Source organism: Cetorhinus maximus, chromosome 20 (assembly GCF_964194155.1).
Source record: "Cetorhinus maximus chromosome 20, sCetMax3.hap1.1, whole genome shotgun sequence".
In the NCBI taxonomy this organism is placed as follows: Eukaryota; Metazoa; Chordata; class Chondrichthyes; order Lamniformes; family Cetorhinidae; genus Cetorhinus; species Cetorhinus maximus.
Genome location: NC_135898.1, coordinates 7036473 through 7059647, shown reverse-complemented (window position 1 = coordinate 7059647; position 23175 = coordinate 7036473). Strand labels below are relative to the sequence as shown.

Sequence of the window (23175 nt, the reverse complement as noted above, 5' to 3'; positions counted from 1 at the left end):
TTGCCGAACTGTCTGGAATAAGTCAATGAACCATCTGAGAACAAGGCATCTGAACATTTAGAATTTCAAGTGTCAGATTTGACCACACGGTAATGCATATTCATCAGGTCTGTCTGAGAAACTAATCCGAAGTTGCTCTACATCCAAGACTCGGTCCCTTCTCACCAAGTGCCGAGAAACAATCAGAAACGCTAAGCAGCAGCGGCAATGCTACCCTCTTCTAGACTGACTCCGCTGCTGTTTACAAAAGTTCTGCTGTTCCAATATCCTGCTGCAATTTTTTTTTAAAAATTCCACATCAAATAAATCTGACCAAATAATTTTAGCCTGTACCCACTGGTCTGGTGGTGTGTTCTTTTCTGGCTTGGAAGGGGTGGGAGAAGGTCATCCCATGTGATTTGCAGTGCACAATGACAAGTTAAATGTTCAACCTAGGCAGCCAGTCACACAAACAACTGTAAAGAAGGTACAGGTTTCCACTAAAAAGGGACTCCATTTGTTTTGAGAAACTTCTTATAAGACGTAAGCATCAGCAAGTATTGGAAAAGACAAACCCCCATTAAATCAGGAGATGTTCATTATTTGTATTTCAACAGACACAATCCTATCTTTCTTTGGTGTGTGATGAAATCTGAGATATTTAATTGGATTACTGATGAATGCATTGGTGCATTACTTAGTAACCTTCAATACTAACTGGAGGGTTGCATGACAGATTTTTTTTTGTATTGTGATCTGGGAGATAGAAAAGAGTGCAGAGCTCCTCAGAGGTGTTAACATTCATGTTTAAGGAGTTAAAAGTAGCAGCTTAGATGCAGAAAGCATCTTCCAAAAGTTAGCAATTTGAACAGATTCTGAATTATTCTGTATTCGCACGATACAGCATGAAAGGAAACCATTCAGCCCATTGCTCCAATGCCAGCTCATTGTAAGAACTGTCTGATATCTCTTTTCCTCATAGCTTTGCAAATGTTTCCACATCAACTCCTCTTTGGAAGGTATTATTGTATCCGCTTCCACCAGTCTGATTAAGTCCATTCTAGATTATAACAACTCGCTGCATTATGTCACGTCTGGTTCTTTGGCCAACTACTTTCTCTGAAAAGATTGTGCTGTTTTGGAACTGGGCAGAGTTTGAGACTGCTCTTTCCCCTCAGAGACCCTCCCCACACTCAAATTCGTGACACCAGGTTCACAAGTGTGGGGCTTGAACAGAATGACCAGTGAGACAAGTTTCTTCTGATAATTCACAATTGCTTTGTTGAATCACCCAAAGCCCCACAGTACAAAACCCAAAATTTAAAACAACCTATTCCCAGTACCCGACACAAAGTCACCATGACTTGGTTAAAACTTACAAAAACACAGACAAAACACCACATCCTGTCCTGAAACCTTAAGAAAAAAAACCTTCAGACCAATATCACCAAGATATGGCTGAAACAAGTTACAAGGTACCAGCAAAAAACAAAGTTTTCACCCCAAATCTTCACAAAACCCTCAGACCAGTATCACCACGATATGGCTGAAAACACTTACAAACCCCAGCACGACTTGTCTGTCCAGTGTTGACTCGAGGCCTGAGTCAAGGTGACCAAACTTGACTCTTCTTCCAATTGCAGCCCAGATGCTCAGATCTGCTCTTTTATAATAATTTAACTCAGACATGTCAAAACATATTTCTGTTGTTCCAATATCCATTAGTTGATTTCACGCGAAGTCCAGACAAATGTCATCAGCTCCTGCTGGTTGAAACAATACAGGGTTTCCCATGGAAGATGTATCCAGATGAATATTATCAGTTCTCATTGTACGAGCAATTCTCCTGCTGTTTGGGGTGGCACGGTAACAGCACCTGGCTCCAAAGTTAATGAGGGTTAGAATGCCCCTATTCCAGTACTATTGTCTGTGGGGGTTGAATAATTCCTCGAGTGTATTGTATTGGTGTCCTTTGTGCCATTGTATTGGGTAATCAGACTTCTTTATTGCGTTAGTCAATGTCCAATCCCCCTTTTGATGAGTCACTGTGTTTTCACTAAATGTCTGAATTAACCCCTTGCTGCCCAGCCCTGTACTGCTGACTGCAGCTTATCTTTTTGAAATTTATAGCTCCAATCATGACGTCAAAACACGTCTGTGAGTTTGAAATTATATTTCACAAATTTCCCAGTTGGAGGGGATTTTGATCCTACAAGACACAATATTGAGTGCAGTCAAATGGTCAGACACTCTGCTACACATGTCAGGTTATTTTTTATAATTTAATTTTGTTGTATCTGTGAAAGAAAAATGTTATTCCTGAAGTAATTCACTTGTATTCATTCCACTCTGGGACTGCAGCAAAAGGAGATGTCTGAGTGGGAACACTTTCTCTGAGTCTTTATTAATGGGTGGAATTTTCTGTTCCAGCCAGTAGTGAGTTTCGTGCTGGTGGGGGTGGTGGTGGGGGCGGGGGAGGGGGGGAACAGAAAATTCGGAGTGAGGCCAAATGTCAGATTCCCACCGGCTGTAAAATGAGTCGGAATTTTATCCTTGCAACTCTCATGGCAGGATGAGGGCTTTCCTGCCGATTCATGTTGGGAACATTATTTGCATGAATTAGCATGTCACGAACACTCGTTAAAAACGCAACTCACCGGAATCACGTTCCCCCCTCCCAATTACGTGCCACGCCAGCGGGAAATTCGACTGGCCTGAATCACGACCGGATGTAAATGGCATGCAGCTGTCCGCCCTCACTTCACTTGTGACTTGGAGTTGAGTGTAACATTCAAAGCCTACCCACAGCAACGCCGCTCTGGTTTCTCAGCGGTGCCAGTGTTACGCCACACTGGTGGGGGTGTATGGTGAGGCAGCTGACCATGGCTACCTCGGGTGTTGAGCTGGGCTGCTCACTGTGCCACTCCGGCAGGACAGTATTGTGTGCCACGAGTTTCAGGCAGAGCTGCACTTTAAAACAGAGAGCAGCATGGCAACTGGGCAGGGTGGGGGGGGAGATGACAGGGACGTGAGGGTGAAGGGAGTTTGGGAGGGTTGGAGAGGAGGGGGACGATGACAGGCAGAGGAAAGATTGGGAGTGGGGAAGTTACAGCCTGTCAGGGAACAGTAGGACACAGACACGGAAGCGGGTGGATAGAATTTGATTTGCATGAAGTGGAGGGGATGCTCTCAGACTCTATGGAATGAAAGTTAGGGGGTGGTTAGTGTAGCACAAGAGGGGCGGGTTGCACAAAGACTCAAGGAGTGGAGGGGTGTGGGGAAGGGAAACAGTCTTGTGATCATTCATCAAGGAGCTGGAGAGCTGAGTGAAAGGCAGTCATAGTCCCTGGGCAGGAGGTCAGGGTGAGAGGTTAAAGCAAGTCCTGGTCTATGTTAGAGTTATGTATGGCACACACATGGTGTTCCCACTGCAGGGAGGTGCAGTGCCACAGTTGGTGGTGGAGTGAGTGTCTGGCTCTGTACTGGGCTGGTCACTGCGAGAGATTGTTTCATCCAACATGATCTAACAAGGAGGCTCTTCTCCTCCTGTTTGCTGACTCCTATCTGGATTGTTTGAAGTCTCACACTTGAAGTATCTTGCCATGTTTTACTGTTTCCAAATTAAAACCACTCCCTTGTTTAATGCTCTTTTTCTCCCAATTCAGAGAGACTTTCACACTCGCTCCCAATTCCCAGGGGCAGAATGTGCCCCGAAGGATTTGTTTTTCACACTGCCCAGGTTAAATTGATCTCCCGGTCTCCCGTTCCCCCAGCCCCACCCCTATCTCTGGAGTGGCTCCCAGCATTGTTCCTGCTGGGAATTCTTGTTGCCCTGGGTTTGGGGTGGGGGGGGGGTAGGATGGGGGCTGCAGCTTGCAATCCCAATCTTGGAGCATGATCCCAGGAGTTTCCCTGCACACTGCCCCAAGGAGGAAGTGGCAATGCGGTGAGGGGAGGAAGGATCTACTCGCATTTCTGGTGCCATTTGTATTTAGGGAATGTTTAATTTTAAATCCTGCATGGGAAGTGGACATTGCTGGCAATGCCAATGTTTATTACCCATCCTTCCTGCCCTTGAGCTGATGGTGAGCCACCTCCTTAAGTACAGCTGAGTGGCTTGCGAGGGCAGTTAAGAATCAACCACATTGCTGTGGGTCCAGAGTCACACGAAGGCCAGACAGGGGAAGGATGGCAGATTTCCCTCCCTTAAGTGAACCAGATGGGTTTTTACAACAATTGATGATGGTTGCCATGGTTACCATAACTGAGATGACTTTTCGATCCCAGGTTTTGGCGAGGACACATGGACCCAAGTGACCTGGTCCTGTGCTGTCATCATACAATGATTTATCTCCCTAGCTGAGGTTCAGTTCCAGGGCTGCCATGGTGGGATTTGAATTCAGTGCTGTCGCTGGAGTCCAGGCCTCTGTCTAAAAGTGTTCCCCTGTTTTGCTCATGGCCCCATGTGCTGAAAGGATTGGTTAAAGTCCCATTCCAATAAAAGGAGTTACTGTTAAATGCACAGCACAGCCCTCCCTGCCCTATTGCATGCATGTTAACAGGCGATGTTACAGAACTATGTATGGCAGATGAGTTGGAAAATGCAGGATGTGATATCTTATCCTGTATTTGCAAGGCTATGTCATAAAGCCTCCACGGGGGGAGTATTTAGAGAAAAAGAGGTGCCCCTTTGCCGAACGTTGAGCAATGCAGTTCAGCGGAGATTTGTTTTTTGCACCTATTGCCCACATGTCTGTTTGAAGCAGACAATGCAAAGACGCCTATCTCCAAATCCGTGCCTGCGTGCTGACGCCCAAATGACCTTTCCACCCCGGGTGGCTGACGTTGAAATGCTGGAAAATCGGGTGGGGGGAAAGAGAGATGATGGAGGAGAGAAAGGGAAGGGTGAAGGCTGGCGTCTTTGCTGCAAGGCTGACAGGTGGCCGCTTGTGCTGATCGCAGAGAGAGCGCGAGCCACATCCAGGTAGGGAGTCTCCACCTCCTCCCTACCCCCGGCGAGGCTGCAATCGACAAGCGGCTCAGTTTCAGGCTGCGGGCGGCGCGTGCGCACCTCCTTTGGAACGTTGCCCTGGGCATTTGTATCATTTGAAACGGTCGCGACGTTCCATTTCCCGAGTAACAAATTGAAATGGTTACAATTTGCTTCCAACTGCTCATGTTGCTCCGGAGAGAGAGAGAGAGGGGGGAGGCTTCTTTGTCACACAGGGAGGTTTGCTCTCCTTTTCGAGCAGGGCCAAGAGCCGCAGTGAGCTGAAATCTGTTGGTTCCTTCTTTCTGTTTTTTTTAAATGAACGCTTGCAAACGCTTTGAAAGTCCAGCCGTCCTTCGCAAAGGATTTTTGCTGTCATCAGTCCCCCGTCCCTCCTGTTCGTGTGAGTAGCTAATTTTCCAGCTGGCTTCCTTGTTTTGTTTTGGTGACGGCCAGAGCTGGGCCTGCCCCATTCTCGTACTGGGTTCCCCCCCCCACCACCACCCTGGAGAAGGGTCACTGGGATGCGCACAGTGAGGCCCCTTTAAAACAATGTTCCCATTGATTTACCAAAATCATAAACTCCTCTTAGCTTCCTGATGAGGATTCAGCCGCTAAACTGGGCCAAAACTTCTCCCAACTTCCCACCAGGCCTTGAAAACTCAGAACAAATCAAATAAGTCCAAAAATCTGCGGATCCTGAATTTAACTGGGGTTCTTTGGGCAGAAGGTTCTGGAGGCAAACCCCACTTTGAATCTATAATCTCTGCTCACATTTCAGTGTTTAAAAAAAATGTGTTGATTTCTGGATGATATATTAAACCGAGATCCTGCATTTCGATTGAGTCGAACATGTGGAAATATAAAAGCAACAGGGAGTTTACATGCAAGGCCCAGAGTGTCAACCAAAAGCCAAGCACAACTGAAACCACCGAGACCTGATGTGGCATTGTATTCAGGATTGTTCAGTCTGAGTCACCTGACACCTGGCGGCTCACTTGTTGCTCTTGTCACCTCCGAGCTGCGGAAATGGAGGATGGGAATGAGCCAGGGTCCCTGCTCCTTCTGAGAACCCTGTGATCAATGCTCAGAGGGGCCCACGACTGGGTACAAGCTCCTTGTGACACAGGATGGTTTTAGTTGTGCATCCACCCTCACACCTTCCTCTCCCTCCCAGAACCATGATAGGGTCCCCCTTGTTCTCACTTATCACCCCACCAGCCTCCGTGTTCAAAGGATCATCCTCCACCATTTCCACCAACTCCAGCATGATGCCACCACCAAACACATCTTCCCTTCACCCCCTCGGCGGCATTCCGCAGGGATCATTCTCTCCAGGACACCCTGGTCCACTCCTCCATCACCCCCTATACCTCAACCGCCTCTCACGGCACCTTCCCATGCAACCACAGAAGGTGCAACACCTGCCCCTTTACTTCCCCCCTCCTCAACGTCCAAGGGCCCAAACACTCCTTTCAAGTGAAGCAGCATTTCACTTGCACTTCCCTCCATTTAGTCTACTGCATTCGCTGTTCCCAATGTGGTCTCCTCTACATTGGAGAGACCAAACGCAGACTGGGTGACCATTTTGCGGAACACCTTCGGTCTGTTCACAAGCATGACCCATACCTCCCTGTCGCTTGCCATTTCAACACTCCACCCTGTTCTCATGCCCACATGTCCGTCCTTGGCCTGCTGCATTGTTCCAGTGAAGCTCAACGCAAACTGGAGGAACAGCACCTTATCTTCCGACTAGGTACTTTACAGCCTTCCGAACTGAATATTGAGTTCAACAATTTTAGATCATGAACTCGCTCCTCCATCCCCACCCCCTTTCCGATCACCCCCTTTCCGATCCCCCCTTTTCCAATAATTTATCATTTTTTTTACAACTATATATTTTTTTCTTTTCCCTCCTATTTTTAAATTTATTTCAATCTCTACCTTTTAGCCCATTTTGATCCCTTCCCCCCCACCCCATCCACACTAGGGCTATCAGCCACTAGCTTGCTTCCCTTAATGTTCCCATTAGCACATCCTTTAGATGATATCACCACCGTCAACACCTCTTTGTCCTTTTGTCTATGACATCTTTGGCAGTCTCTTCTTGGCCTCCACCTATCACTGGCCCCCTATCGAGCTCTCCTGTCCCACCCCCTTCTACCAGCTTATATTTCATCTCATTTCTATATGTCTTAGTTCTGATGAAGGGTCATACTGACTTGAAACGTCAACTGTATCCCTCTCTGCAGATGCTGTCAGACCTGCTGAGTTTTTCCACGTATTTTTGTTTTTGTTCTAGATTTCCAGCATCCGCAGTATTTTGCTTTTATCTTAGTGTATTTGTAGATGTTAGGCGAGAATTAACAAGAACACAGATGTCAGTGGAGGAACAGTTACAGAACTGAGGGAATATGACTTCACTTTGGACTCTCGAGTTAGTCACAACTGCTCCTGGATATTAGCCCTCCTACATATGACGGCCGGACAAACACTAGCTGTTTCTGCTGCCCACAATAACTTAAACAACAAAGTTAGGGAATCTCCCCATTGCAACAGGGCTCATCCTGCAAACAATGGCGCACTAGTGGACCCCTTATAAATACTGGCAGTCCTGCGGGCTGTCGGCAAATAGTGACCGTCTCCTAGGGACACAAACCCCCACCTCCCAAAAAAAACAAGTGATTACACAAAATGTTCATGTAAAATGACAGAAATACACTGAGAGTTGAAGTTAGAAAATGGGGAAAAGTCTAATCAGAAGTGGACTGATAACTGATCTTGCTGAACTTTGGTCCACTTTGATATGTTGCAATTTCCCAAAGACAGGAAAGTTTTTTAATATACCAAAACCAGTTGTATTTCAGCATCTGTGTTCTGTCTCCCAACCCTCCAATCTGTTGAAACATGCTGTCCAATTGGTCAACAGTCTCCGTTGTGTCCTCTGGCTTGACTGAATTTACCGCAAGTTGGGGGTCACTGGTGATGAAAGGTTTTGAAATGCGTCAATAAGGGGAAATGGTTTCCACTGTTAGGAAGGTCAGTCATCCAGAGGCGACAGATTTCAGATTGACGAAAATATTCCAGGGGGGGTTTTGGGAGTTATTTTTAACATGGTGAGTGGTTGTGATTTGGAATGATCCAAAAAAAAAGGGTAGTGGAAGCAGATTCCAAAGTAACTTTCTAAAAAGAATTGGATATTTTTTTAAACTGGTAGAAATTTGCAGGGCAGGAGGAGTCTGACTAATTGGATATCTCTGAGCCAGCATAGGCACGATGGGCCGAACAGCCTCTTTCTGTCGTGCCTGTTGTTCTCTCCAGCACATGGCAAGTGTGAAGCATGGACTGTGTTCAAGAAGCTTCTGTCAAGAAAACATGAACTTCTAATATTTTTCTTCTGTTCATAACCCTGTCATATTTCTTATGTACTGGAAGACAGGCTGTTGGGTGTGTAAATATGGTAATTGGAATAAGAGCCAGAGTGACTGCAAGAGTCTAAAACCAGCAGTAAGAAGTGGTTTTGATATGTTAATGAACCCAGAGGAACTTCAGTCAGAGTTTTACATAAAGCAGTAGCAGGAGCGTTTTTTGAATTGAGTTGTTTTAGTTCAAAGGGGGATATATGCAGGTTGTATAAGGTAAAGATAGGGTAAGTTTGTTTTTACAAGTCTTGTGAGCTAAAGTATAGTCTAATCAAGTCTGGGAAGAAAGCATTTCTCAAGAGACTGTTTGAAACAATAGGGAGATCAAAGGGAAAGAATGCATTTAAGGGAATACTGAAGCCTATATGAGCGGGTAGCTGGTCAGATCTCCCAGAAGACAGCTGGATAGCTGGTTAGAACTCCAAGAAGACAGTGTGAGCAAGGCCAGACCTGAAGACCCAGATGCTGTCAGCTCCAAGGACACCCCAAGGAAAAAGCACTGTGTGGTAAAGCCACTGGAATTCTATAGATTTTAGTTGTTGAACAGAAAGGGGAAAGGGTAGCTCTGAGGGTAATTAAGTTAAGAATTGTGGAACTGTTATAAAGTACTGCATGGAGTGCAAAATGTGTGACAGTGCGCTGTTGAGTTGGTTACTGCATGTTTATCAAGTTTCAGCACTGGGAAACCCTGCCTGCTTGTCTTACACTTGGACCACTTACACCTCTCTTCTCTATTTCCACACAAATTTATTATTGAGCTTGGCTGAATATTCCAGTGAAGACTTCAAGTTTGAAGCTCCAGGCAAATTTTTCCTTTTGAATGGATTTGTATCCCACTTAGGAGGAAATTCTTTCCAAAACTCTGCTGATTTATTCTTGAGCTCCCTCCAAAGCTGTGCAGTTGGCCATAAAAGTGGGAGAGCCCTCATTTTGTTTATTTTTTTGACTCATTCTTCACTGTGGAATCATAGAGCATCTCAGAAATGACTTCTCTTCCCCCACACAATTACCTCCATCCTTGGTGACTTGCTCATCTTCGTCAATCCGATGCCTCTTGCCAACTTCACCTGCGGACCTGGAGTTTGCTCCACGTGATGACACCTGACTTGACCTCAGCACCTCACGCAGCTCCCCCACTGCCTTTGGGTAGCCAGATCTATCCGATATCCATTACTTGCTTCAGTTAAAAGTCTTCAGCACCCATCCCGAATCCCGTGCCCTTAACCATCAATTGCATGCACTCCCAGCCATTGGTGACCATCAGGCTGTTGGGAACCTCAGCATCCTGCCAGATCAGGAGATGAGCTTCTGCCCTCCATATCCTTCCCATGGCAGAGATAGCTATGCCACTGAACGAATGTCACCTCTCTCCAGCTGACTTGAGGCCAACTGCTGTGAAATCCTCATTCCGGTCTTTGTCATCTCTGCAGGCCCGACATGTTCTAATTCTCTCATGGACATCTTTCTTTCAGCCAGTTCAAAATTCTATTTTGCAACATCATCCATCATCCTCGTCCTTGCTGGCTTTAGTTGGCTCCCAGTCCTGCCAAGTCTCAAATGTAGTCCCCTTGTTCAAACCCTTCACTCTGCTCTCTTGTAACCTCTTTGGGCCCTATAACCCTCCCCTCTCTGTATCTTTGCCTCTTGACCATCCCTCAGCCCACCCACATTCCTCCCAAAACCCATGCGCACCTCACCCCTCCTTGAAGCCTATCTGTTGGCACCAGCCTTTGGTCATCCCCTCCTCATCACTCCATGTTTGGCCTGACATCCACTAATGCTTTTGAGTTGATCACTTGGGATGCTTTTCTGTGTTCAAGATGGGATCCAAGTGCAAGGTTTTGTTGGGAGTGATGCCATGGAGTTTACACTGGTGATATTAATGTAAAGGGAGTCACTGGGTTACATGGTAGGATAGAGAGACTGAAAAACAGGTCGATTGATTCAGCAGACCATCCATTGGTACAATTTGCAAAATGAAATGTCGATGATTTCATTGAACTGGGACACTTGATTATTTTTTGTGTTTTTTTTTATGTGATGCAGCTCCTTCAGTTAGAGACATGGACAGGCCACCCTCTCATATTAGTGGCACCAGCGATGGGCCGCAAAATGCAAGTGGAACTTTGGATACCGACCTTGGGACGGAGCCTGTAGAATTGTTGCCACTGACAACAAGCACCCAGGCGTCATCTTGGCAACCAACGTTTCATCCACCTATTGCCTTGATGAGTGGTGTTCAACCATTTGTCAGTGCGGTGTGTCAGGAAGCGGCAGGGCAGGAGATAGGCCAAGGGGCCAGTTCCGAGGCTCAGAAGGAGGGTAGTATGTTCCACAGCGTGCAACGGGAGGGGAACAACGTGGGCGTCTTCCGTTCTGAGCACCCGCAGCAGCACACCTTTCCCGAAGCTACTCCAGCCCACCAGGTGAGTGCCGCCTGACTCAAGCTTGTGGTTGAGCTGTTGTTGAATTTGATAAGCGGTGGAGGGGGGAGGATTCCTCACCACGGGAACAGAGTCCCGGGAGCAGGTCACCTTGCAGTGCTGGAAGCCGAGAAGGGCTTGGGAAGGAGGTGAGGGAAGCTCGGATGCCGCTGCTTCCTCATCATAGTGGCTTGAGGGAGAATGGAACAGTTTCCATCTTGAGCCCATCCACCTTCAGCACTGTTGGATACAGATTACAGCTTCTTATGTTTTTCCTGCGTGCCCCCTGTGCCAGTATGTCCTTTTCCAGCCCCCATCAGTAACCACCCTTTGGCCCTCCGAGTGAAAAGATTCATTTAATTGTGTTCAGCTCGGGACAGTCTGACAAAGTGAACCCGCGCCCACTCTCTGTCGGACTGAGACTTTCGAACTTGGGTTCTCTCAGGCAGAGCTGACTTTGATTTGGCCAGCTGCGGGGTGAGATTCAAACCCACTTTGTGGAGATTCATGCCCCCCCCAAGGCTCCCTTCCCTGTCCTGCTGTCCAGACCTCCGAGAGAAGCATCAAACTGTTGCTCAAGGACCTTTTGAACAGTCTCCGGTTTTGGCGCAAGTACAGCACTTGCTCCCGGAGTCAAGAGTTGTGGGGTCGATGCTGTTCTGAGGGAATGCTGTCCTGTTGCACGTTTGGTGTCTGGGCTGAGATGTTAAGCTGTTTAGCTGACTGTAAAAGATCTGAAGATGAGCAGGATATCTTAACCAGTTTATCTTGAGTCTTGGCCAGTTTTCAGCCCTGAACCAGATGGCGTGTAGCTGATCTAACTTGATGTTATTCCTTCCCAAACAGCATTGGCTTAACTTCAGTTGCAGCTTGTTGGGATGGCTGTAGAACTCCACATTCGTTTCCACTCTCGTCCTGAAGTGTAGTCGAGGCTGATGTTCAAGGGAGAGCAAACGAACTTGCGTTCACACCAGACATTTCATGTCCTCAGTAAAAGAGGAAAGAGTTCAGAGCAGGGGAAAATGCAGTCACTGCTGTAATTTGCTGTAAATTGCAGCAGTGCAATTGGAGAAATGGCTCCAGAATTACTTTATTGAAGAATGTTCATTAAGGGCTAAACATTGGCCTGCCCACTGGGAGAATTCCTCTGTAAATCCTGCCATGGATCTTTTAAGTCCATCAGAGCAGACAGACATCTGGGATGGCTCATGTCAAAGACTGCCAGGTCATTTCTTCCACAAATTGTAGAAGTACTTAAGGTGCCTTCAAAAAAACAATTAAGCTCACTTGTTCCCTGTTGGGGTCCTGCAGTGAATGTGGCTGATTTCAGTTTGACTGTGCCCTCTCCTGTTGGCTTGTATCGTCGTGATCTGCCCTCTTGAGCTCCAGTTATCGGGTGTTACTTTGAGTTGATCTCTACAGGGTGTGGGTGCTGCAGAGCCCTTGGGCTAAAGTGGTTGCACAGCAACTGGGGTCCCCATACCTTCCAGTCAACCCCCACTTCAGGCTCAAAGAGCGGCTGTGTGGATAATTTAAGTCTAGCTGTGATGTCTCCTGCAGTCCCAACAGCCTTTTGGCACATATTGCCCCAGTTGATAATGAGATTAGGCACGTGGTTTAATGAACTGGAGGCCTTCACGTAGGTGCTGGTGTGTTCAGGGCTGAAGAGGCAAAAGTTGCAAGGAAATGGTCGAGGGAAAAACCAGCTCCTCACTCTTGACCGAGGCAAGAGCCTAGATTTCTTCATCCCTGGAGCTCTTTTCTCTGCTATTACCTGAGACTTGTTCTATACCATTCCATGTGTGTGTTGATTCTGAATTCCATGTGCAATCTCTGCCAATGCTTTGTTCAAATCTTTTAGGATCCCCCAGGAACGTTGGGTTCCGGAGAAGGCCAACACGATCTGTCACTGCCAAGCCAACATGGTGAAGCTGCCGAGGTGAAACCTGTACAGAACTTCTACCAGGCAGTGAAGCCTCACTGGTTCTACTGCAAGGTGGAGGACTCCAAACCCATCTGGACTCCCTTCAGTCAAATGGACTCGGACACGCTGGAGACCAAGCATTGCTCCGGTAAGATCTGGTCTTCAGAGTTAGGGTTAGCCAGGGACTCTCATTCCAGAACCTGACACTTGATGGGAGCATGCTGCTGAAATTTGGCATTTTGTGAATTTGGAGAGAAAGACAAGGGTGGGGTGGGGGTGGAAGGCCTGACAGGAGAACCTTTATTCTTTCATGGGATGTGGGCATCACTGGCGAGGTCAGCATTTGTTGCCCATCCCTAATTGCCCTTGCTAGGTCATTTCAGAGGACAGTTAAGAATCAACCGCATCACTGTGGGTCTGAAGTCACATGTAGGCAGACCGGGTAAAGATGGCAGCTTTCTTCCCTAAAGGGCAACAATGATTGATGGTAGTTTCATGGTCACTGTTACTGAGACTAGCTTTATATTCCAGATTTCTGAACTGAATTTAAATTCCACAAGCTGCCATGGTGGGATTTGAACCTGAGTCTCTGGATGACTGGTCTAGAGACATTACCACTACGCCATTGTCTGCCCCTTCACTAACAGAATTTATGACCCCCCCCTGCTGCTAAGCAAGCTGTAGTAGCGTTAACTTTTTGTACAGAGCCATGGAGGGGGATCCTGGGGAAAATGCAGTGGGTTTTAAGGAGGAAAGAAAGGTTTAGGGAAGGAATTCCAGAGCTTAACAGTCCAGGCAGCTGAAGGTATGGCCACTGGTGGTGGTGCATTTCGAATCAGGAGTGTGCAAGTGGCCACAACTCCTCTGTCACGTAGACTCAGTGGAACTGCTGTAGCTTTGTCAAGGAGCCAGTCAACCTCCCTCTTTAGAGCAGAGAAAGACTAAATCTCAGGAACTCCTCTCTCTCTCTCTCTCTCTCTCTCTCTCTCTCGCTATCTTGTTTGGAGCGGGTTGCACCCTCAGCAGGTAAAGAGTTGGGAGAATTGTAGGAGACAGTGTAAAATGACAATCGAGATTGATGGGGGTGGTGTGATTGATGCAAAGCACCAAGGTGGAAAGTGTCTCTACTCAGGAACGTTCTTTTTCAGAAGCGTCGGATTCGCAGAATGAGGCGGTCCCAACAGATGGTGGGCGTTATGATGTATTTCTGGCCAGGCGCATGAGGCACGCGGTGTACTGGCAGGAGGTACCCACTCAAGTGAGGAGATGTACCTGGTTTTCCAAAAGTGAGAAGGACAGCAGATACAACCCATACACAGAGGAGCTGAGTGAGCTGATTGAGGTAAGGTGTCACTCACTGAGGTCTGAACTCTCACCCATTGTCTCACCAGAATTACAAACACTTGTTGCAGCTCAAGGGAAGGCTGTCACTTGCCAGTTGCGACTCCAGTCTTGCCTTCATTATGTTCCCATTGCTGTTTGGCACCCCCTGTGTTAGATGGAAAGAATTCGGGCGAGGGTTTGATCAATTAGCACTTGGGATGCAGAGGTTCAGATGTCAGGAACTCGACCCGTCCCTCGGAAGTTTTTGTTCTGAGTGGTGTGATTGGAACTGTTTTTAAAAAGCCCCTTCTTTGTGGCTGGTTTGTCTTCGAGGAGGGAATGTCACTGGGCGGCACAGGGCGGGAGGGCAGACGAAGGAAATGGGAGCACCTTCTGTGGTTATGTTGTCAGCTTGTTCAGCCTTTCAGACGGACTTGGGAGGTGGGAACAGGAAATTCAAAGCGGAGCAGTCCGATCTGGATTCGATGCCAGCCTTTGCCTTTCACTTTTTGTCACGCTGCGTTAATGGAGATTGCCCCAATCAGCCTGACTGGCTGCTGCAGCGAATCACCTGACTCGATGGGCCGAATGGCTTCCTTCTGGGCCATAATAACCCCGTGCCTCTGGGACTTCCTGCACTTGAAACTCCAGGCTTTCTTTAGCCTCTTCTGGCACTTCTACAAGGCATGAGATGAGGACGTCTCAGCCTAGTTCCCCATGGGCATAAGTCCACAGCAGTGAGAAGTGCATGGTTTGTAACAAGATACCGGATTGGCTATATTGCTGCAAACTGCCAAATGAAGGATTTGTTGTGGGACATGGGCATCCTACAGCAGATTAACGATGGCAGTGAGGGAGTGCGGAGCCTGGCAGGCACTGAGGGAGTGCGGAGCCTGGCAGACACTGAGGGAGTGCGGAGCCTGGCAGACACTGAGGGAGTGCGGAGCCTGGCAGACACTGAGGGAGTGCAGAGCCTGGCAGGCACTGAGGGAGTGCGGAGCCTGGCAGACACTGAGGGAGTGCGGAGCCTGGCAGACACTGAGGGAGTGCGGAGCCTGTCTGACTCTGTACACAGCCTGTGCTACAAGCGACTTCTTGAGGTTGACACTAGATGCCGCGAGCAGAATAATGGTCCCCTTGTGACAGCCACTAACTGGACTAGAATGAATGCTAAGTCAGGGTTTGTCCATTTTAAAAACTCAGTTTGGAAGTCAGACTCTTTGTTTGAAAGGCTTATAACATAGAATTCTTCTCTCCCAACCACAGAAAACATACAAGGAAGCAGTGGTGACAAACGAGTGGAGCAAGAAGGTGGAATTTCCCACGGGAGAAGTCATTATTTTGCACAATCCAAAGGTGACAGAACGTTCAGTATTGTAGCAGCATCACAGTCTCTAATACATGGCGAGGAATAGAGAAAGCTTCCCCCTGTTCTAGGATGTGTTGTGCATTGCGAGTGGTTAAAGAGCAAAGGAATGAAGCAGGTCTGAATTTCAAGTGTGAGCTCTGAGGTGTGCGTTCACCCCACGGTGCCTGGCTTGGGCTGGGGGAGTGGCAGGCACAGAACATAGAGTGAACAATACAATGGCACTCCGTGCATGCTGATGAAAGCTGTGTGAGATTGTGATGATGATGCAGGAGAGTGGCCTCTTTGCTTATGTATGTCTAAGGATTTTGGAATAAGAAAGCGCCTTTTTTTTAAAAACATAAAAATGTCTCTGCAGTGTGCAGGCTCTTGCTGTGACACCCACTCCGTCTAATCTTGCAAAGTGACGAGTATTTGCTGTCTGAGACAGTGAGTGTTGTCAGGCTGGGAAATTCGGGCCCATTGCTGTCTCCTGCCTATGTCTGTCGTGACACACGTGTACCCACCAGGAAGACTGGCTGTGAAACCCTGACTGGGCTCTTTGCTCTTTTTGACTTCTCGACCCCTCTGCCAGTGCAAATATGCACCATGATAAAGGGGTTAGATGCACACATAGAAAAGAGAGGAGGAGCTTGTACTGATACTGCTCCTTTCATGTCCCTGGGATGTCTCGAAGTGTTTCATTCAGCCAATGCCAGTACCTTTGAAGTGTAGTTACTGTTGTAATGTAGAAAACGCACATTTTCACAGAAACTTTCCCACAAACAGAATGAGGATAATGATCAGACCAGCGATTTTTGATGATGTTTAAGAAATGAATGTTGTCCATGGTGCCGGGAGAACGGGAGATAGTGTCAGAGATCTCTTCCATCCTCCTGAGGGAGTAGCTGAGTCCTCAGTTAACACCCTATCTGAAAAATGGCACCTCTGACAGTGCAGCATCCCTCCCCCCAGTATCAGATCTGGGGTTTCTGCTCAAGTCTGTAGAGGGGGGCTTGACCCACAATCTTCTGACTCAAACCAAGAGTGCTACCCACAGAGCCAAGGCTGGCAACATTCAAACAGATCTGTCCTTGTGACTCACCGAGTAATATCACCCTGTTTCTCTCTCCTTTGGATTTGGTTTAGCTCATGATGCATTTCCAAGACTGGAATACAGCAGCTTCTGATCAGACAAAGCCGTGGACAGTAAAGAGAGGGACAGAGCAGACGTATGGCGATATCTTGGTTGGCGAGCCGGTGAAGGTCGATCACTTGGTGTTCATGGTCCATGGCATCGGACCAGCGTGTGACATTCGTTTCCGCAGCATCATTCAGTGCGGTGAGTTCCCTCTGTCCCAGACATGGTCTTGTTGGCCTTTTTCACAGGTTAGCAAATCTCTGTGGAAAAGCAAATTCTTTCTGTCAGTCTTGGCAATTTCAACCTGTTGCCTCTCCTCTTCATTCACCATGGACTGGTGTCTATATTGACACTCGGATTGAGAATTATGTTGATAGAGTTGTCATCCTTGGACGTAGAGCACCAAGACCCATCCCTGTGTCTTGAAAAGTAGGCCAAGATGCCATACACTATTCCAACACTCTTTCCCAGTTTGCTGTCAATACTTTGCACACTCAACATTATGAACACAAGTTATTTATTTTGGTCCCTTATTCAGAGACACTGAGGCTAATTGTAGCAAACCCAGTGTCCCAAATCCATTTGCCCTGCTGTACTGACTTCTGGCCAATGTTCAGGAACAGGAGCAAGGTGCCAAAGCCAAATGTATGCAGCCCTTATTGTTAAAAGGGGTGAGCTCAACATGAAGCGGAGTTCCATTGTGGGAGAGTTCCACAGCTGACAGTAGCTCTCCTAGATATCTACAGCACAGAGGGAGGCCATTTGGCCCATCGTGTCCACACCGGTCAACTAAGATCTGACTACACTAATCCCATTTTCCAGCGCTTGGCTCATAGCCCTGGAGGCTATGGCAACACAAGTGAATACGTAAATACTTCTTCAATGTTCCTGATTCAACCACCCTTTCAGGCAGCTCCAGACTCCCACCACCCTCTGGGTGAAAAAAATTCTCCTCAACTCCCCTCTTAGCCTTCTACCTCTTACTTAAATCTATGGTCCCCTGGTTATTGACCCCTCTACTAATGGAAAAAGTGCCTTCCTGTCCACCCTATCCACCTTATACACCTCTATCAGGTCCCCACTCAACCTTCGCTGCTCCAAGGAAAACAATCCCAGCCTATTCAATCTTTCCTCATAGCCCAGACCCTCCAACCCAGGCAGCATCCTGGTAAATCTCCTCTGTACCCTCTCCAGTGTAATCACATCCTTCCTATAATGTGGTGACCAGAACTGCACGCTGTACTCCAGTTGTGGCCTAACCAGCATTTTATACAGTTCCAGCATAATCTCCCTGCTCTCATTAGCCTCGGCTAATGAAGGCAAGTATCCAGTATGCCTCCTAACCACCTTATCTACCTTCTCTGCTACCTTTAGGGATGTGGATATGCACACCAAGTCCCTCTGATCTTCAGTACTTTCCCGTATCCTACCCTTCATAGTATAATCCCTTGCCTTGTTAGCCCTCCCCAAGTGCATTACCTCACACTTTTCCGGGTTGAATTCTATTTGCCACTGCTCTGCCCACCTGACCTGTCCATTGATATCCTTCTGCAGTTTACGGCTATGATCCTCACTATTTACCACCCTACCAATTTTCGTGTCGTCCGTGTACTTCTTGATCATACCCCCTACATTTAAATCCAAATCATTTATGTACACCACAAACAGCAAGGGCCCCAGGACCGAGCCCTGTGGAACCCCACTGGAAACAGAATTCCAGTCACAGAAACATCCCTATACCATCACTCTCTGCTTCCTGCCTCTCAGCCAATTTCGGATCCAATGTGCCGCTTTGCCTTGGATCCCATGGGCTCTTACTTTCTTAACCAGTCTACATGAGGGATCTTATCAAAAGCTTTGCTAAAGACAATGTAGACCACATCAAATTCAAGACCCTCATCAACATTCCTGGTTACCTCCTCAAAAGATTCAGTCAAAACACGACCTTCCCTTAACAAATCCATGCTGACTATCCCTGATTAATCTGTGTCTCTCCAAATGCAGATATACTCTGTTCCTCAGAATTCTTTCTAGTAACTTCCCCACCACCAAGGTTAGACTGACTGGCCTGTAATTTCCTGGTCTAACCCTTCCTCCCTTTTTTAATAATGGGACAACATTAGCAGTCCTCTGGCACCTCACCTGTGGCCAGAGAGGATTTGAAATTTACTGCCAGGGCCTCTGACATCCCTTCCCTTGCCTCCCTCAACAGCCTGGTATATACCTCATCCAGGTCTGCGGATATATCCGCTATTAAGGCCGCTAAACCCATTAGTACCTCCTCTCTCTCTATGTTAACTTACTCTAATATTTCACAGTTCTCCACCCTAATGTCTATACCTGCGTTGTCCTTTTCCATTGTGAAGACCGATGCAAAGTATTCATTGAGGCCTGCACCCACATCTATCGGGTCCACACACAGGTTACCTCTATGGTCCCTAATTGGCCCTACTCTTTCCCTAGTTATTCTCTTGCTCTTTATATATTTCAAAAAACCCTTTGGATTTTCCTTTATTCTACCCACTAATGCTTTCTCATGCACTCTCTTAGCTTTCCTAATTTCCTTTTTAAGTTCCCCCCTGCACTTTTTATACTCTTCTAAGGACTCTGCTGTATTGAGCCCTCGGTATCTGCCATAAGCTTCTCTTTTTTTCCTTAATCCTAACCTTTATGTCTCTTGATATCCAGGGTTCTCCAGACTTGGCACCCCCCCACCCCTTTGTCTTTATGGGAACATATTTGCCCTGTACTCTCGCTATTTCCTCCTTGAATGCCTCCCACTGCTCTGACACAGTTTTATCTGTAAGTAGCTGCTCCCAGGCCACTTGGGTCAAATCGTACTTCATCTTGGTAAAATTAGCCTTTCCCCAGTTTAGAACTTTTATTCCCAGCCCAACCTTATCCTTTTTCATAATATCCTAAATCTAACTGAGTTATGGTCACTATCTCCAAAATGCTCCCCTACTGATTTGCCTTACACCTGCCCGGACTCATTTCTACATACTGGCCAAAAAAGGTCTCCTGGTTGCAACTTAAGAATTTTGCCCCCTCCCTACCTTGCACACTAAAACTATCCCAGTTAATATTTGGGTAGGTAAAGATCCCCCACTATTACTGTCTTATTATTCTTATACTTCACTTACATGTTTGATCCTCTATCTCTCCCTGACTGTTTGGGGGCCTATAGTACACACCAAAAGCATGTTTGCCCCTTTTGTGTTTTTTACTTCTACCCATATGGCCTCATTTGACGGTATTTCCAAGATATCATCCCTCCTCACTGCTATAATTGATTCCTTGATCAACATTGAGACCCGCTGTCCTCTTCTACTCCCCCTCTCTATCTCGTCTGAATACCCCATAACCAGGAATGTTGAGCTGCCAATCCTGCCCTTTTAGCCAAGTCTCAGTCAAAGCTATGATGATATATTCCCATGTGCCTATCTGTGCCCTCAGCTCATCTGTCTTATTCCTCAGGTTCCTTGCATTAAAATATATCCCATTTAGCCTTGCTAAACTCACTCCTTTCTTATCTGGCCTATGCCTGCTCTGCCTTCCAGACTCACTTACTAGCGTTTTAACTTCTGATTCTATCTCAGCTTCTCTCCCCTCTGAATTACTTTTCAGGATCCCATCCCCCTGCCAATTTAGTTTAAATCCATCCCAGCAGCATTAGCAAATCTCCCTGTGAGGTGTCGGTCCCGTTCCTGTTCAGATGTAACCCATCCACCTTGTACAAGTCCCACCTCCCCCCAGAAACAGTCCCAATGGCCCAGGAATCTAAAGCCCTCCCTCCTGCACCATCTGTCCAGCCACACATTCATCTGCTCTATCCCCTGTTCCTATACTCACTACTGCGTGGCACTGGGAGTAATCCGGAGATACCTTTGAAGTCTTGCTTTTCAATTTCCTACCTAACTATCTGAAGTCTGCTTGCAGGAGCTCATTTCTCTTTCTTCCTATGTCATTGGTCCCAACATGGACCACAACCTCTGGCTGTTCACTCTCCCCGTTCAGAATGTCCTGCAGCTGTTCCATGACATCCTTGACCCTGGCTCCCATGAGGCAACACATCATCCTGGAGTCACGTGTACGGCCACAGAAGTGCCTATCTGCTCCTCTCACTAATGAATCCCCTACCACTATTGCCCTTCCACACTTCTTCCACCCCTTCCCCCGAGCAGCTGGACCGCCCACAATGCCAAGGCCTTGGCTCCAGTTGGCCTCCACAGAGGAACCATCACTCTCACCATTTTCCAAGGCTGAAAAACGGTTTGCGAGTGAGATGCACCCAGGGGTTCCCTCACTACCTGCCTGGTCCCCTTGTTCTGTCTGGCGGTCGCCCATTCCCTCTCTACTTGTACTTCTTTAAGCTGCAGGGTGACCACATCCTGAAACGTGCTATCCACGAACCTCTCAGCCTCGTGAATGCACCATAGTGCCCCCAGCTGCATCTCAAGCTCCAAAGCCCCGAGCTCAAGTTACTCCAGTTGGAGGGACCTCCTGCACACATGGTCATCGAGGCAGCCAGGAGCGTCTAGGATTTCCCACATAGTGCAGGATGTGCAAATCATAGGACTGAGCTCTCCAGACATATCTTAACTAAATAGAATATGGACCCTTTTATTTTACCCTTACTCTTACTTGAGTATAGATTAGATGCTAGATCCTTTAGATAGACTAGATCCGCTAGGTGTTGCTGACTGCCTGTCCCAAGGTCCTCCTCTCGCACTCTCCTCTATGTGCTGCTGACTGCCTGTCCCAAGGTCCTACTCTCGCACTCTCCTCTAGGTGCTGCTGACTGTCTGTCCCAGGGTCCTCCTGTCGCACTCTCCTCTATGTGCTGCTGACTGCCTGTCCCAGGGTCCTCCTCTCGCACTCTCCTCTAGGTGCTGCTGACTGTCTGTCCCAGGGTCCTCCTCTCGCACTCTCCTCTAGGTGCTGCTGACTGCCTGTCCCAGGGTCCTCCTCTCGCACTCTCCTCTAGGTGCTGCTGACTGCCTGCCCCGGGGTCCTCCTCTCGCACTCTCCTCTAGGTGCTGCTGACTGCCTGTCCCAGGGTCCTCCTCTCGCTCTCTCCTCTAGGTGCTGCTGACTGCCTGTCCCAGGGTCCTCCTCTCGCACTCTCCTCTAGGTGCTGCTGACTGCCTGTCCCAGGGCCCCCCTCTCGCACTCTCCTCTAGGTGCTGCTGACTGTCTGTCCCAGAGTCCTCTCTTCTATTTATTTGATCAAGCCCAGATATGTGCAAAGCATAGAAATAATTGTCCTGACTGTTTTCCCTCTGCAGACATAGCCGTCATCCATCCTTTCAAAGCTGACAGGGCAAGCTCCGGATTGGTAGAGGTCATTTCCCAAACACACTGCTCATTCGTTGTGGCGTGACAAGTGTTCTTGGGAATAAGAGCCCCAGTCATGACATGCTTCCTAAAAAGGACTCCAGTTGTCAATTTGCTCCCCATCCTGAACTGTTGTCCCACTTCCGACCTGAAGACTCTCCTGGCTACCTTGTTTCACAAGCTGGAGTCAACAGGCACAAATCGTACATCCTACACTTGGAGAGTAGGAGCAGGAGCAGGCCATTCGGCCCCTCAAGCCTGCTCCCCCATTCACCGAGATCATGGCTGACCTTCCACTTCAACACCATTTTCCTGCACTGTCCCCATATCCCTTGATATCTTGGACATCAAGAAATCTATCGATCTCTGTCTTGAACACACTCAATGTTTGAGCCTGCACAGCCCTCTGGGGTAGAGAATTCCAGAGATTTAGCACCCTCTGAGTGAAGGAATTCCTCCTCGTCCCAGTCCTAAATACCCAACCCTTTTTCTGAGACTGTGTGCCCTGGTTGGAGACCCCCCACCCCCAGCCAGGGAAAACAACCTTTGCGCATCAACCCTGTAAGAATTTTATAGGTTTCAATGAGACCACCTCTCATTCTTCGAAACTCCAGAGAATCCAGGCCCAGTCTCCTCAAGCTAAACTCCAAGGACAATCCCGCATCCCAGGAGTCAGTCTGGTGAACCTTTGTTGCTCTCACTCAATGGCAGGTATATCCTTCTAGGGTAAGGTGACCAAAACTATGCACACTACTGCAGGCCTGGTCTCAATCAGGCTCTGGAACAGAAGCTAAATTCTAACCATGCCACACTGGTCCCAAAAGCAGCTTAGAAATGAACAACTTGAACCTTCTCGCCACGGGGTCAAATCCACAAGTCCATTTTGAACTGAAAAGAATTCGAGACACCTCGATCACTCAATTAGACCAAATCCCAATCCAACATCTGTACATAAATACCGCTCGGGTATCTTACACACTCTTGCTGTTTGTGTGCCCAGTGAGTCAGTAAGCATTGTTTGGGGTTGTTCTTGGCTGCATGGCTTTGTTTGTTTGCAGTTGGTCTTGTGACTGTGCAAAGTGCTGACAGATTCAAAACGGAATTTCAAACCAAAATTGCTTTGTGAATGATGTGTTTACTCATTGGCACCTCAAGTTTACTTTGCTTCTCTTAAAACGGAAGAAAAAACAGTTTAATTTGCTTAAATAAACTAATAAACTCCAAAGTTATATTCTCTGCCAGGGATTGGTAGGTACGCTGACGTGTTGGGAAGAATACTGTTGTCATCCCT

General features: G+C 47.6%; 1 protein-coding gene across 3 annotated transcripts in view; it reads left to right on the top strand.

The window, feature by feature from the left end:
* Positions 1 to 4818: 4818 nt before the first annotated feature.
* LOC144694811 (triacylglycerol hydrolase DDHD2-like) overlaps positions 4819 to 23175 on the top strand; it is a 35102-nt gene continuing 16745 nt past the window's right edge. Inside the window, exons 1-6 of one of the 3 annotated variants that reach the window (XM_078565421.1) lie at positions 4819 to 4963; positions 10438 to 10817; positions 12676 to 12886; positions 13887 to 14080; positions 15328 to 15417; positions 16556 to 16748. In XM_078565421.1, the coding sequence (XP_078421547.1) occupies positions 10455 to 10817; positions 12676 to 12886; positions 13887 to 14080; positions 15328 to 15417; positions 16556 to 16748 (1051 nt within the window). In that variant the 5' untranslated portion in view covers positions 4819 to 4963; positions 10438 to 10454. Of the gene's footprint in view, positions 4964 to 5174; positions 5373 to 10437; positions 10818 to 12675; positions 12887 to 13886; positions 14081 to 15327; positions 15418 to 16555; positions 16749 to 23175 lie in introns of those variants that run through there. The other 2 variants (XM_078565422.1, XM_078565420.1) reach the window with 2 other exon arrangements.